This window comes from Podarcis tiliguerta, assembly GCF_965153285.1.
Source record: "Podarcis tiliguerta genome assembly, chromosome: 4".
Taxonomy (NCBI): domain Eukaryota; kingdom Metazoa; phylum Chordata; class Lepidosauria; order Squamata; family Lacertidae; genus Podarcis; species Podarcis tiliguerta.
This window is the reverse complement of record NC_139537.1, coordinates 7,812,566-7,828,454: the sequence shown is the minus strand read 5'-3', so window position 1 is coordinate 7,828,454 and position 15,889 is coordinate 7,812,566. Positions and strand designations below refer to the sequence as shown.

General features: G+C 45.7%; 1 protein-coding gene and 1 long non-coding RNA gene across 2 annotated transcripts in view; both read right to left on the bottom strand.

The window, feature by feature from the left end:
- The window catches only part of LOC310675839, a 324,788-nt gene that overhangs the window by 111,989 nt on the left and 196,910 nt on the right, over positions 1-15,889 (bottom strand). The window lies entirely within an intron of this gene.
- The window catches only part of UVRAG (UV radiation resistance associated), an 86,616-nt gene that overhangs the window by 37,796 nt on the left and 32,931 nt on the right, over positions 1-15,889 (bottom strand). Inside the window, exons 7-11 of the mRNA XM_083436466.1 lie at positions 9,388-9,493; positions 5,739-5,865; positions 4,868-4,952; positions 2,276-2,363; positions 1,524-1,584 (exon numbers count right to left, since the gene is read on the bottom strand). Coding sequence (XP_083292592.1) covers positions 1,524-1,584; positions 2,276-2,363; positions 4,868-4,952; positions 5,739-5,865; positions 9,388-9,493 — 467 coding nt within the window. The remainder of the gene's footprint in view (positions 1-1,523; positions 1,585-2,275; positions 2,364-4,867; positions 4,953-5,738; positions 5,866-9,387; positions 9,494-15,889) is intronic.

Here is a 15,889-nt window from a genome sequence, read left to right as displayed (position 1 = left end):
TGGATCTTAAGGTCCTCCTTACGTCTGAACTCCTCTGGGGAGGAGGGGAGACTACCTCTTTCAGCCCACACTTCAGAATCCACCTTTCGCGAGAGAATATCTCCTGCTCTCCCACTCCTCCCCATTAGGGCACATGAGCTAACTATCCTGGCTTACAGATGTTCTCATCTCCTATGCATTTGGTTTTTAAAAAGAGGTTCTGCTTTCCCATTTTTTTTAGGCTTTCTGAGAATCAGTCACACCCGGCTTCCATGAACTCATGCCAAGCTTTTGGTAAGCGGAGACAAGACATCCAAACTCGGGGGGGGGGGTGGAGAGATTGCTCCCTTTATATAAAATGGGGGAGGGGAAAAACATGTATTTCATTACAGCAAACTATTTCGGCGTCACGAATTAACCCCATCTTCTCCTGCCTGGGTTTAAATTTCCACAACCTGTCTGGCGTTAACTTCCAGGAAATCATAGGAAAGGCACTCTTTTCAATGCAACCTGCCAATTTCGTTTCACCACATTCTATTTTCAGCTATGCCGTGGGGGCAGCTCACCTAATTCTATGTGACAAGTTTGCTGAGAACTGTAATCACTTCACGGGCACTAGCAAACTGTGACAACCTAAAAAATGGGCTGTTGAAAAGTTATTGACACAAGGGGAGCCGTTGGACAGGATTGTAACAGAGCAAGGAATAGTATTTATTTACGAAGATTTTAAATTGGTGCATAAGATACCCCCTGTTTAGACAGCTACATCTGGGTGCATAGTAGCATTTAACCTTTATTAAGGTCAGAGAAGAGCCACGTCACACGGTAGTTTGGTAGATCTTTGACACACAGTTAACTCAGAATTCAATCATCTAAACCATGGGTAGGCAAATGAAGGCCCAGGGGCCGGATCCGGCCCAATCACCTTCTAAATCCTGCCTGTGGAAGGTCCAGGAACCAGCATGTTTTTACAGGAGTAGAATGTGTGCTTTTATTTAAAATGCATCTCTCTCTTGGTTATTTGCGGGGCATAGGAATCCGTTCATTTCCCCCCCCCAAAAAAAATATAGTCCTGCCCCCCACAAGGTCTGAGGGACAGTGGACCTGCCCCCTGCTGAAAAAGTTTGCAGATCCCTGATCTAAACTGATGCTCAATCTATCCCGTGGATAAGAAAAATGACTTCAATGTGAAAAGGGAGAGAAGTTTTAGAAAAAAATCACTACTATTCTTTCTTTTGCAATGTAAGGAAGGTTCATATGGAAATCTGGGCTACTAAGAAATGCTATCAAATAGCAACAATGATGGGCTTGCAAAAATGCGCAAACTACTGCAAGAAATCAAAGTGAGTCACTATTTAAATTTGTTTTCTTAAAATGTGGGTTCCCATCATGGAGAAGTTAGGAACATTCGTTTGAAAACTGTCTCCTGCGAAACAATGGAATTCCCCTCCCCCGCAACTGAAATTTGCTGTCTGGGTTTCTCTGCTGGCGTGCCTGCACAGGGCAATTAGGTATCAAAAGCAAGCAGGTAAATAGCCAATTACCTTGAAAGTCTTCAGAATTGGGCAACTTGACTCCACAAATAAAATAATCCTTTTGATCATTCTGTGGATTTAAGAGCAGAAAGTGAGGTTGGAAGGGTGCCCATGCGAGAATCAAAAACCCGAATTGTAAACAACAGAATCAAAATCTGAGCATGTAATGGAAGCAGGCAGGTCTTCGAATATGTGCCATGAACGTTTAGTGGGAAAGCGAGTCAGAAGAAATCAAAAGCCACGTTTCACTTTAGCATTCCTGATTTGACGGCAGCCGGCTCCGCTCTGCGTTTTGCTTGCTGCCTTCATTACTTATATCGATGGCCCCATAAACATGCTCCTGGCCTAAAGGTATTCTTTGCTTCTGAGAACTGAAGGTGGGCCTACAGGAGAATCCTAGTGCAGAATATTTTAAGGGACCTAGCCTATGTCCCCAGAGTCACTCAACAGGGGGTGATTGCTACATCGTGCCATACCCTTAACAGAGGGATCATTGATCTCAGGGTCCTCAGTAGGTCTGCTTCAGCAGGCAGCAGTTCCCCAGTGCACTGAGCACAGTTCTTTTCCAGCCCTGTGATCAAAGTTCTTTTTATCTGGAGATGGTGGAGGCTGAAGATGGAGCTTTACACATGCTATGGGTAGGGGCCTATCTGTAGGAGACTACAATATCTTTGGTTTGACATACTGACAGTTGCACAAATGAATGTGGCATCCCAACTACAGCTTCGGAAGCTGGCGTTACTGGAGAATGCGAAACTCACCAGATCAATAGGGTAAATATAGGAAAGCTCTGAAAGTAATTGCCTGCATCTGATGGTCAGCTGTGCGTTGGTCTTCAAGAATTGCTCTCTGATGAAAAAGACAAAAATTGAATGAATACCTGAAGGGTCAACCCATATTACTCCCGATGCCTCACAGTAGATTTAATTATGTTTAATATTCACAGTACTGCCAAATCATAGTGCAATATATAAATGACTAAAAAGGAGAGCCACCTTTAATAAAAGTGTAGGATACATTGGCACAATTAGAGAAAAATGACCGGTGTTTGTTTCAGCAAACTCCTCAAGCCGAAATGAAATCCCCTTCCTTTGCATCTGCTTTCTCCTAGACAAGAGCCGGCAGAGGAACTAATTGCTGCTGAAAGCTCACACAACCAGGGGTGGGGTGTGGTTATTTTTGCTAAGTGAATGAGCTTGCAGCAGTGTCACCCATTGGGACCAGAGAATCATCTTAAGGCCACTAGACATGGTGAGATCTCTGACTTAACAGGTTTGAGGACAGCAAACATATTGACTCTTTACAAGTTTCCTCCAGGGAGCGGACTCACAGACAGAAGTACTACAGAACCCAGAGGGGATTCCTGGTTGGTGGTAGCAGCAACTGCCAGGCCCCTCTGTCAGTCATGAGAACTCGTCAGCAAGACACTTCTGTGTGTATGTGTGAGACACATACCGTATTTTTCGCTCTATAGGACGTATTTTTCACTCTATAGGACGCACTTTTCCCCCTCCAAAAATTAAGGGGAAATGTGTGTGCGTCTTACGGAGCGAATGCAGGCTGCTTGGCTTCAGCGATAGCAACGTGAAGCCTCCAAAGCGCAGTGGGAGCGCTCCCGCCGTGCTCCAGAGGGTTCGCATTGCTTTCGCTGAAGCCTGGAGAGCGAGAGAGGTCGGTGCGCACTGACCCCTCTCACTCTCCAGGCTTGAAAGATAGCCGCCTGAAGCCTCCAGAGGCTTCGGGTTCCTTTCGCTGAAGGGTAGGTGCCCCTTCAGCTAAGGCGCAGCGCCCCTTCAGCTAAGCGGGAGGAGAATTGGAAGCGACTCCGTTTCTCTTGCCGCTTCGCTGAAGGGGCGCTGCGCAGAGAGGGGGAGAATTCTTTTTTTCTTGTTCTCCCCCTCTAAAACAAGGTGTGTCCTATGGTCGGGTGCGTCCTATAGAGCAAAAAATACGGTACGTGGGAAAATGAAGAATTAGTGAATCTGTCAGCTCATTTGCTTCACCTCCTCCAATCACCATTCCAACTACTGAATCCGCAAAATGTCCAGTCTTTGGCCCCACAGCTCCCAATATGTAGTGTCATAACCAACAAGTACAAACTGAACAGGGTAATTTTCAACCCAGGATTCAAGGGTGCAGGTGTGGATTGACCATGGACAGCTCCTCAGGTGTGGGGACTTATTACTGCACTCCATCCTTTGAGACTTATCGAATCTGCGGAATTCCTGAATTCTCTGGGATAATGCTCCAGTTAGAGTGAAGAAAATGGAGGTGCTATTATGGAAGCATTCCTCAGTCTGTCAATCGTGACGCCTGCCTGCTCTCAATGGGGGAGTATTCCCCATGAAAGAGCAAGGACATTCCAAGTTATTACTGGAGGCCCAAAGAGCCTCCATGGCAAGGAATGTCTCTGCCTAGCTACAATCTGTTCACTGCTAGTACTGGTGTGCATGGGACCCCATACTTAGAATAGAATCATAGAATAGAATCATAGAATCATAGAGTTGGAAGAGACCACAAGGGCCATCGAGTCCAACCCCCTGCCAAGCAGGAAACACCATCAGAGCACTCCTGACATATGGTTGTCAAGCCTCTGCTTAAACACCTCCAAAGAAGGAGACTCCACCACACTCCTTGGCAGCAAATTCCACTGTCGAACAGCTCTTACTGTCAGGAAGGTGGAATCTTCTTTCTTGTAGTTTGGATCCATTGCTCCGTGTTTGGATCCATTGCTCCGTGTCCGCTTCTCTGGAGCAGCAGAAAACAACCTTTCTCCCTCCTCCTCTACTTGTGAAGAGCTGCTTTTCCAGTACCTTGCAAACCAAAATTTCCTATCGGGGGACAGACCACACTTGCTGAAGTGGCCAGAAGGATGGTGACAAGAAACAGGGCATTCTCTGTGGTGGTGCCCCTTCCAGGAGAAGTCAGACAGTCCCCCAGACTTGCCACACTCTGGCAGAATGTTAAACCCTTTCTACTGGCCCAGGCCTTTGAGAGCTAGTTTTGCTGCTGCTATTTGCAGTTCTCGAAGCTACAAACATGAGTTTGACCAAACTGCGGGAGGCAGTGGAAGACAGGAGGGCCTGGCGTGCTCTGGTCCAGGGGGTCACGAAGAGTCGGACACGACTAAACGACTAAACGACAAAAAATTTGCAGTGAAGGTACTAACAGCTGTTTTTTTCAATGCTCTTTTCAGAGATGTTTGAACTCTTATTGTGTGTAGCATTTTTATGTTGTTGGCTCCCTTTTGGACGGAAGGGCAGGGTAGAAATCTGACAAACGAAAGATAAGGTCAGCATTTCCCTACTACAAGCAATCCAACTACTACAACCAAAAAGACAAACTCCTTTTACCTCTTAGCAGTGCATTCTTTTCTCAACTCTTGCAAGGGTTCTTTGTCCAGTCGGAGCTTCTGGTATTCTTCCTCAAACGCATTTCCTACCAGGGACATTTTTGGAAGAAAGTATCTGATTGTTTTTTTGCATTTTTCAGCACTAAATAGTGGCAACAATCGTAACACTATGTTTGGAGTATTTATAAAGAAAGCAAAACTATGAAATACGGTTTTAAGGAATGCCTCTTGTTGCCAAACACCTTAGAACCATCTCTATTACCACAAGTCTGAACCCATCTTTTGGAGAACACCTAAATACATCACTGAGGAAGGAGCTGAACCCAGGACACTATGCAAGCTTTTTGCTAGTTGCTGTGCTCTGTGTGAAGACAGAAGTGCCTGGCGTACTCTGGTCCATGGGGTCACGAAGAGTCGGACACGACTAAACGACTAAACAGCAACAGTGCTCTCTCCTAATTGCACCATTGGTGTGCTCTTGGATTTCTTCCTTCTTCAGAGCTCATAAATCAACAGAAGACCTCACAGCTACCTTAAGACAACTGGTTGGAAAGACTTACAGCTCTAAAACGAAGAACTGCGTCACAGTGGCAGCTTGCCAAAGCGGGGAGCCACTGACCTGCCCACCCTGTGCTACAGCACCACCACTGCAGATGGTTATCAAGTGAGAAAACAAGAGCCCAATGGGGTCCCACCTCATCCTACAAAGCTGCTTCTCAATAGGAGTAACCCACTGCTCAGCTACAGATCAAGCTCCTCTGATGGCTCATGCTTCTTTGACCACCTACTTTTCATGGGAAGGCATCTGCTAAATTGGTTGTAGGTGCAGTATAGAGTTATAATATATAACTGAAATGTAAATTCACACTTACCTCTGTCAAATAGAGCGCTTTGTTCCTTATGTAGCAAGGCAACCTCTCGGCCCAGGGCTTTCTTCTGCCTTTCTAGCTCATTCCGAAGCACCAAAATCTTCAGCTGTAAACACTCACTCTCTTTTTTCTATTAAACAAATTAATAAGAGGGCTGCTCAGCAAATATGGTGACACAGAGGCTGGATGGCCATCTGTCATGTACGATCTAGATGAGATTCCTGCATTGCAGGGTGTTGAAACATATGACCGTCGGGGACCCTTCCAACTCTACAATTCTAGGATTCTGGTTTGACTGTTGCACTGAACACAATATGATAGGCTCAGAACAGCTTGAGGATTGAGAGAGCCATTTGGGAAGAGGTCAGAGCAAATTCTTGAGAGGCTCTCTTGAAAGCACCTATGCAAAGCCAAAGTCACCCGACTTGGACTACAAGATGTCAAGGCTTGGGAGCAGCAGAGCCTCCTACAATGCAGTAGCTATCAAGGCTAGTAATAATCTCACGACAGAAGGACACTGGGATCATAAAGCCTGTCTAGCCCCTCAATTATGTCATCGTCCAGTACAGGCACCTCCAACCTTCAGCCCTCCAGATGTTTTGGACTACAATTCCCATCATCCCTGACCACTTGGTCCTGTTAGCTAGGGATCATGGGAGTTGTAGGCCAAAACATCTGGAGGGCCGCAGGTTGGGGATGCCTGGTCCAGTAGATAATAAAATAATAATAATAATAATAATAATAATAATAATAATAAACCCCCTTTTCATTCATACAGACCATAGTGAGCCGAATTATTTTCTTATCTGCTGCCATGCCTTTTTAACCTGAATTAAACATTAATTTAATTTAAGTTAATTTAATTAAGTTAGATTAGCCTCAGCCAGAGCCAGGGCCTTCTCAACACTGGCTCTGGCCTGGTGGAACGCTCTGTCTCATGAGAGCAGGGCCCTGCGGGATCTGATTTCTTTCCTCAGGGCCTGTAAGACAGAGTTGTTCCACCTGGCCTTTGGCTTAGAATCAGTTTGATTCCCTCCCCCTCTTTCTTTTTCCTTTCTCCTCCTGTGAAGAGGCTGCATCCTAATGTTTTAATGTTGCATTTTAATCTTGTTTTTTAAATTGTATTTTAATCAACTTGTTTTTATTATTGGTTGTTAGCCGCCTTGAGCCCGGTCTTGGCTGGGGAGGGCGGGGTATAGATAAAATTTATTTTTATTTTTATTATTAAGATTACAACTTAATGTGATTTTAACTGGGCATTGTCATTTGACTGTTACAATATTGCTGTTTTAATTATTTTATTGTACGCCGCCCTGGGCATCCCACATGGAAAGGCAGGAAGGCAAGTTGAAAAATAAATAAATGCAGTCACTGAAAGGGCTGCACTGGGAGCCTCAGGGGGGTTAAGAAAATCCCAGGGCTCCCCAACTGAGAGCTCAATGCACGACGTGCTAAAGCTGCTGCACACGCACACCTGCAATTTGGGCACTCCCGCCGAGCGGTCTTCATTAATGACAAAACTCTGGGCAAAGTCTGAGATCTCTGCCTCTTGCCGCATTTTGCAACCTCTGCAACTACATTTTCTCCCGGTGCAGGCTGAGCAAAGTATGAGGCCTTTGCAGTCCACAAATCTCTTCAGAGATTAAGCTATCAATATCCTTTCCCTCCCTGCTTGTACAAAGGCAGAATGCCTGACGAGTTCCCATTCCAAGCAGCTCACAAGCCAACATAAAGATGACAGGCTTCACTTTACCTTGGGGAGCGAAGCGAACATGGAGAAGAGTTATTTAGAGTGATAAGGAAATGTGGCTTTTGTTATGTTATTTGTAGATTTGATTTATGGGCTTATTGTGAATATGCATCTATGCTCTGTTCCCAACTTGCACGTAAACCCAGCGGAGAAGTCTTGATTGCCTCAACACAAGGCACTGGGGCTGAAGGAAGAAAATTAGCTCAGTGCTGAAAGAGGCACACAACGGTACAGTAAGCCTCTGGCTAGAGAGATAGCGGAACTCCCCATGTTCCTCATCATTGAAAGCCAGCTTTATGAAGGACTTCAATTTTCCATTATGTGTCAAGCCTTCCAGACTCGTTGGAGAACCTCCCTGAAATAAAATGTAGGACTCCCCAATCCGAACCAAGCATAACATCATGAAGAGAATGGGATACAAGCAGATTGGCTTCTTAAAATTGATACGAGGCACCAGGTGCCTGCCAATATAAATTTCCAAATTAAGTCACTAGCTATACTGGTCCCCATTCTAGACCATGCTGAGCCCTTTGACATTAGTCGGCGCCAACAGATTGCCTCGTTCCAAATTCTTCTTTTAAAAACAAAACAAAAAACTGAGCCTAAGTTGACAATTAAAATGTTTGTCACTGTGCCCAAGAAGTCATTACATGCATTTTGCTCATCCTCAAAAGCTTGGAGTGTCAGCAAACTCAGCTATTACACTCGGCCCAAACAATTACAAGGTTCACCACACTTTCCACTGGTAGCTCATTAATCCCAATCTGTAAGAGTTTGTTTTTCCTGGCAGCCCCTTTTTGCTCATTGGCCACAGAGCCAGCGTTGATGCTTTACAACTGCAGAGCATTAGGAGGCCTATTAATTTGGTTTTTCCCTCTCAGCAATTTAGGCTTAATCCAATACATCAAGACGTTGGGACTTTCCAGACAAATATTTCCATTTAATAATAAAAAGGGGGTTGAGTTACATGCAAGAGTGACAGTGCTTGAGAAAGTCCATACATCTGTAGTTATTACATGAAGACATCAAGCGATTGCTCCTGCACGTGAAAAACTCGTCGCTGCAGATCAAATCACGCCTAACTATCAGGGAAGAGGTTGTCTGCACAAAGTGTGAGAAAACTGGTTGAGCATCTCTGTACTCCGCAGAGTAGGATTCCCAAACCTTTTACTATTTGCATTTCCTGACTTTTGTAAATATATTCCTGAATTTCATTGGTTACAGGTTTGTAACTTTGTGTGTTTGCCCCCACTCAAGCCAGGCACCTCAAATTCCATTATATTCGGGTCCCCTAAGTGATAATCAAGACCTAAATACAGAAATAAATAAATGGTTGGCTTCGAATTGCGAATAAGGGACATAGGATGATCAGCAGTAGGGTTCTATCCACCAGATCATTCTTACATAAGCTGAGCCCTAGGCACAGAAAGGGTCTGCGCCGAAATTCCCCTAACAACTGCTCACACCTCTCTAACAAGGTACTCCCTTCAGATTTTGAAAGCCCTCCAATTATATGAACCCATCAATGTTTTCAGTGGCGTAGCGTGGGGGGTGCAGGGGGGGGGCCGGCCGCACCGGGCGCAACATCTGGGCGGGGGGCGCGCTTGCACTCGCAGCTCTCTGCCCCTACCTGGCTCACTCTCTCTCTCTCACTGCAGTGCTGGCTGTGCGAATCTGATCCGAGCCGCCGGGTCGCCGCCCACTGTGGAGGGGAGGGTGCCAGGTGTGCGGTGCGGTGCGGAGAGAGAGCGAGGGACTATCTGGGGGAGGGACAGTGCAGTGGGGGGGGGGCGCAAATTACTTGCCTTGCCCCGGGTGCTGACAACCCACGCTACGCCACTGAATGTTTTACTCAGGGCATTTGCTATAAGTGAGAGAAGCAAATACATCCCGGAAACCTACCAGCTCCTTGCTTGTTGACGTAAGCCTCAGTTTCTCTTCGATCTCCCTTCCTATTTTCTGAACAGTTACCTGAGTCTGTTTAATTGCACACTGGGCCCGGTGGAGCCTGCGAACGAACAAACACACACAGAAGAGTTAAAACAGCCTTTGGAAATAAGCTACACTGCATTGAACATGCTGGAAGCTACTTTCTGAACGCTTCTCTCGACTGTCTTTGCTTTAAAACGATGTTGATATTGTATTTTTTAAATTGCTGTAACCCTTCCTCCTTTTGGAGAATGGTGGGTGATAAATAGAATATATAACTAACAATAACAATTCCCGCTGGTATCAACAGCACATCAACACAGCAAAGGAATGGGGTGAACTGGGGTTCAAATGAGTCCGTGCTCACTGTACTAAGCTCCTACTTGGAAAATGGGTGTGAATTCACCCACAAGGTTTCAACTCAAGTTTAATGGCCCACAACCAGCTCATCACTGAACCCAGACCCTAGTCCATGCCCGATTCAGATGTTATGCAGAACTAGAGCTGTGTGTCTTCAGCATGCTGGAGACATTTTGCTCTGAATCCTCTAGTGCAGGCATGGCCAAACTTGGCCCTCCAGATGTTTTGGGACTGCAATTCCTATCATCCCTGACCACCGGTCCTGATAGCTAGGGATGATGGGAATTGTAATCCCAAAACAGCTGGAGGGCCAAGTTTGGCCATGTCTGCTCTAATGTGTGCTCCCAATGGCTTCATATGGGGGTTTTTGGGTTGTTGTTTTTATTTTGATTATGTATTTTGTGGTTTTATGTTTTTATTTTATTCGGTGAACTGCCCTGAGAGCTCCGGGTATAGGGTGGTATATAAATTCAATCAATCTATCAATAATAATTGAATAGCGTTGAGGACAAAATTGTGCCCAATGGCACATTGTAACATAAATGTCAGGAGGTCAAGGGGTTTCCCCGCAATGCTACTCTCTAGAAGTGCCCCTGACACTCATCCCAAAGAGTTGCTCCAAATATGGACAGCTGGATCCTAAACAGGCAAACAGGCAACACTTCAGATTTCTGCCTCATAAGAACTGAAAGACGGGGGGGGGGGGGGAGAGAGAGAGAGAGAGAGAGAGAGAGAGAGAGAGAGAGAGAGAGAAAGAAAGAAAGAAAGAAAGAAAGAAAGAAGCCACTGGTTTCAATTACAATTTTAAATTGGGCAAAATTTTAAGCTTGGTCTGCACATGGAAGAGAATGATGCACTAGAGCAGGCTTCCTCAAACTTGGCCCTCCAGGTGTTTTTGCCCTACAACTCCCATGATCCCTGGCTAGCAGGACCAGTGGCCAGGGATGATGGGAACTGTAGTCTCAAAAACATCTGGAGGGCCAAGTTTGAGAAAGCCTGCAGTAGAGAATGGTCTGCATCGCTTCTGGCTGCAGGTGGGAAAAACCATTTTTGAGTGCTCCCTTGCACAGACTCCTTGCAAGGGAAAAACTAAAGCATCATGTACAGTGATAGCACTGTATTAGAACAGAAATCATGAGCAAATATTTGAAGGAGGAAGACAGAAGGAAGATGAAATGTTTTAAATTTCAATTTTGATATTGCAATAAAAAGGTAAAGGACCCCTAACAGTTAAGTCCAGTCGCAGACGACTCTAGGGTTGCGGCGCTCAACCCGCTTTCAGGCTGAGGGAGCCAACGTTTGTCCGCAGTTTTTCCAGGTCATGTGGCCAGCAGGAATAAGCCACTTCTGGTGCAACGGAACACCGAAACCAGAGCAGTGCACAGAAACGCCGTTTACCTTCCCACCTATTTATCTACTTGCACTTTGACGTGCTTTCGAACTGCTAGGTTGCCAGGAGCTGGGACCAAACAACGGGAGCTCACCCTGTCGCGGGGATTCGAACCACCGACCTTCTGATCAACGAGCCCAAGAGGCTCAGTGGTTTAGACTTTCCAAAGGGCAGCAGCAACAGTTACCAGAAGTGTTTTAATATGCCGTAAGTTTCAGTCACTCCCCAAACCCAAGCTATTTGATGCAAGGCAGACACTTTCTGCTAGACAGACCTCTCCGGGGGTGACACAACCAGGGAGGGGATTCAAATCTGGGATGCCCAGCCCTGCAGCACTAATTCAAACCTCATTCCTACACTACACAGAAGTGCATGCAGTTTAAGAGCACAGAAACAGGTTGAAGTTAGCAGAAGATGATTTATGATGCAACGTCTCCCTACTGCTTCCTGAACACATTTGGTCCTTTTAGGAAATGAGTTGTTGATGTTTTTTAAAGAATGATCCAAAAATGTAGCAATTTTGGAAGCATTAGAATTACCTCCACGACTGACATATTTGAGGGCATTTTCCACTGGAGGCCAGTCTGGCAGGTGACCCTGCAGGGCGCTTTTGGCTTTCCCGTGCAGCACAGCTCATTTGCTTGATCCATTGAGGCAGGCTGTTATTTATAATGCAAAAGAGCCCTTGAGCTGTGCAGGGCGCTTCAGAAATCTCGTTTCATTTGTCTTCAGCGACCTGGGAGGTGGGTCAATATCATTTCCATTTTACATGTGGGGAACTTACTGAGACAGAGGTTTTGCTCGAGGTAACTCAAGTTCACAGCTGAGCTGAAACTTGAACCCAAGTCTCCAAAGTCTGCACCCAAAATTCTATACCCAGGACCACCTTAGCGCCCTCCTTCCCGCTTGCCCTTTCCTTGTTGCAGCCGATAAAAAATCCACATGTGAACTGAACATGCCACTTCCTTCAAAAGTACAGCGGCTGAACTAGAATCAAGGCTTAACCATTGTAAAACCTGTTAGTAAATTAAGGGTTGGATTTTGAGCTGGAAAACTGGAGTCCAAACCCCCATTTAAAAAGGTAAAGGTACCCCTGCCCGTACGGGCCAGTCTTGACAGACTCTAGGGTTGTGCGCCCATCTCACTCAAGAGGCCGGGGGCCAGCACTGTCCGGAGACACTTCCAGGTCATGTGGCCAGCGTGACATCGCTGCTCTGGCGAGCCAGAGCCGCACACGGAACGCCGTTTACCTTCCCGCTAGTAAGCAGTCCCTATTTATCTACTTGCCCCCGGGGGTGCTTTCGAACTGCTAGGTTGGCAGGCGCTGGGACTGAGCAACGGGAGCGCACCCCGCCGCGGGGATTCGAACCGCCGACCTTTCAATCGGCAAGCCCTAGGCGCTGAGGCTTTTACCCACAGCGCCACCCACGTCCCTTAAACCCCCATTTACGCCCCCAGTATTCACTGGGTGGCATTGGTATGATACTCTCTCCTGTTAAGGCACAGAGCAAGAGTTGCCATAAAGAGATGAGAGCAGGAAACCATCCACAGCATGTTTTAAAACACTACATAAACATATTCAGCCCCTGTAGACCTTATTTTCTGCAGAATGCCTCAGAATTATCTACACGCCATTCTTGCAGCACAAAGCAGTCACCCCAAATGCTTTTGCTTTCAATAAGATTTTTAAAAGTCCCTAAAGATCTGCAACTGCAGTTCTAAAGCCAGCCTTCCTTGTATTTAGCTGTCAATCATGACAATATTATTCTCCGCATACCTATAAATACTGAGCCCAGCTAGCGTTTTGAAGCCAAGATTTCCTGAAACATATTTGTGCGCAGAGTAAAGCTGCGCTGCCAGCTCCAGCACAGTAATTCCACTTGCAACTTACCCAAGAAGCTCAAGGTCTGACAGCATTACATGCCAAAAAGGAGGAGCCTATACAATTTAGGCCCATCACCCAATGCCTTTGCTCTGCGCAGAACTGCAGAAAAGGACTCTATTATACAGTCAGACAGTGACAAAGAAGCTAAGCTGAGCCGAGGTGAAAACAAGCAACAGATAATCAAGAGCCTCTGCTCTTCTTTTCTTCTGGAGAAGTCAACAAGGTTATTATATCTCAAGGGTGTCCCGGAAACAGAATTTAAAAGTCTTTGGAAGCACTTGGGTATCCAAGAGCAACCAAGGAAAGCGAGAAGATGGGAGGAAGGGGGGCCCTGAACAATTTGGAATTCCCTCTTCATGTAAAATAAGGACTACTCTTTCAGGACAACTCCCATATAACTATATCCTGCATAAGGGCAAGATGTTGATCTACTGCTAATATGTCTGAAAATCAAACATGCTGCCTGCGTATGTAAGATTGGGCCCGTATGGAAAATTGGGCCCTTCTTCTGGGCTCACCAGGCTGGTGAGCAGCAAAAACAGACCTTCTCAGTGGTGGCCCCATTAGTGATGAACTCTCACGGGAAGTACAGCTGGTTGTATAATGACCCCCACCCCTCAAGAAGGGATTGTTAGTCCTTTCCTTGCATTTTATTCAAACGATTTTAAGACTAAAGTGTAAAAAAAAAAAATAGGATACTCCCCAAACCTTAGTTTTAGTTTGTAGAGTACTTTACCAGAAACTACTACACATCTCAAACGCCAAATGAACAGATACTTGTAAAGATGCAGAAAACAGGTGCAGTTTGAATCAAAACATCTGGGTTTTCTGTGGTAGGTGCAACTGAAGAGGCCAGCCGGTGGTCATCTGGCCATATCAGACTTGTGTACATTTACCCAAATTTTTGTAAAAACACTCGCATCCTGTCGTGTTTGGCAAAATTTTCATAGGGCTTGCCAATATGTTTCCAACAGGAAGACTAAAAATAAAATGCCTCATTCCAGATGCAGCTAAAGCAGAGCAAAGGAAGCTTTGCAGGCAGAGACCCATAATATATAAAAGAATGTTAAACATGATGCCCAGAAATACCAAGCTCTGTTGTTGCCCAAATCAATTTTGTTTATCTGAAAGATTTTGATCGAGATTTTTCAGTATCCACAAGGCAACCAGTTTATGTAGGACATGTTTCAAGTCTTTGGGTTCTCATTGCTTCCACTGCTGCAGATTATCCCAAGCAAAATTAGATTATGGATCACGCACTGCAATCATTGAAACAATCACTAACACTAGAGATTCATACGCACACACATTTCATCTGGCTGATTAAATGAAGCCAAAGCCGAACCTTAAAGCCCTCGCCCCATGCGTGCGCCGCCTTTCTCCCAAAGAAGAAGCTGAATGTGTCCAGGGTCATCCCATTCCATCTGCATGACAACCTTGCAAAGCAAATCATCCTGATGGATTCTGACTCGTCCAAGACCACCAGTGAACCTCGTGGCTTACAAGACCTCTGCCTCATTCTTTCCCAGAAATTCCAGCGGGTGCAGAATACTGCAGCGAGACTCCTCACGGGGTCTCTGCCATGGGAGCATATTCAGCCAGTGCTTTTCCAGCTGCACTGGCTCCCGGTGGAGTACAGGATCAGATTTAAGGTGCTGCTTTTGACCTTTAAAGCCCTTCACGGCCTAGGACCCTCGTACCTACGGGACTGCCTCTCCTGGTATGCCCCACGGAGAGCCTCAAGGTCCATAAATAGCAACACTCTTGTGGTCCCGGACCCTAAGGAGGTTAGATTGGCTTCAACCAGAGCCAGGGCCTTTTCAACTCTGGCTCCGGTCTGGTGGAACGCTCTGCCTCACGAGACCAGGGCCCTGCAGGATCTGATTTCTTTCCACAGGGCCTGCAAGACAGAGTTGTTCCACCTGGCCTTTGGCTTGGAGCCAATTTGATTCCCTCCCTCTCTTTCTTTTTTCTTTTCCTTCTCCCTCTGCGATGAGGCTACATTTTAATATTTCAATATTTTAATGTTGTATTTTTTAATTTTGTTTTTAAGTTGTAATCATTTAACTTGTTTTTATTATTGCTTGTAAGCCGCTCTGAGCCCGGCCTTGGCTGGGGAGGGCGGGGTATAAATAATAATAATAATAATAATTATTATTATTATTATTATTATTATTATTATTATTATCTTTGAGCCACTTTGGACACGATGAAGTCCTGGCAGCTAAAAGTACTGGTGCGCTGCGTCCTGCTGGAAGCACTTCTCTGTGTCTGGAGTGGCCAATCATTTATACATTTACAGGGGTCAGCAAACTTTTTCAGCAGGGGGGTGGTCCACTGTCCCTCAGACCTTGTTGGGGCGGTGGACTATATTTTTTGTGGGGGAAAGAATGAATTCCTATGCCCCACAAATAACCCAGAGATGCATTTTAAATAAAAGCACACATTCTACTCATGCGAAAACACCAGGCAGGCCCCACAAATAACCCAGAGATGCATTTTAAATAAAAGGACACATTCTACTCATGTGAAAACACCAGGCAGGCCCCACAAACAACCCAGAGATGCATTTTAAATACAGTGGTACCTCGTGTTAAGTACTTAATTCGTTCCGGAGGTCCGTTCTTAACCTGAAACTGTTCTTAACCTGAAGCACCACTTTAGCTAATGGGGCCTCCTGATTCTGCTGCGCCGCCAGAGCACAATTTCTGTTCTCATCCTGAAGCAAAGTTCTTAACCTGAAGCACTATTTCTGGGTTAGCGGAGTCTATAACCTGAAGCGTATGCAACCTGAAGCATATGTAACCTGAGGTACCACTGTAAAAGGACACATTCTACTC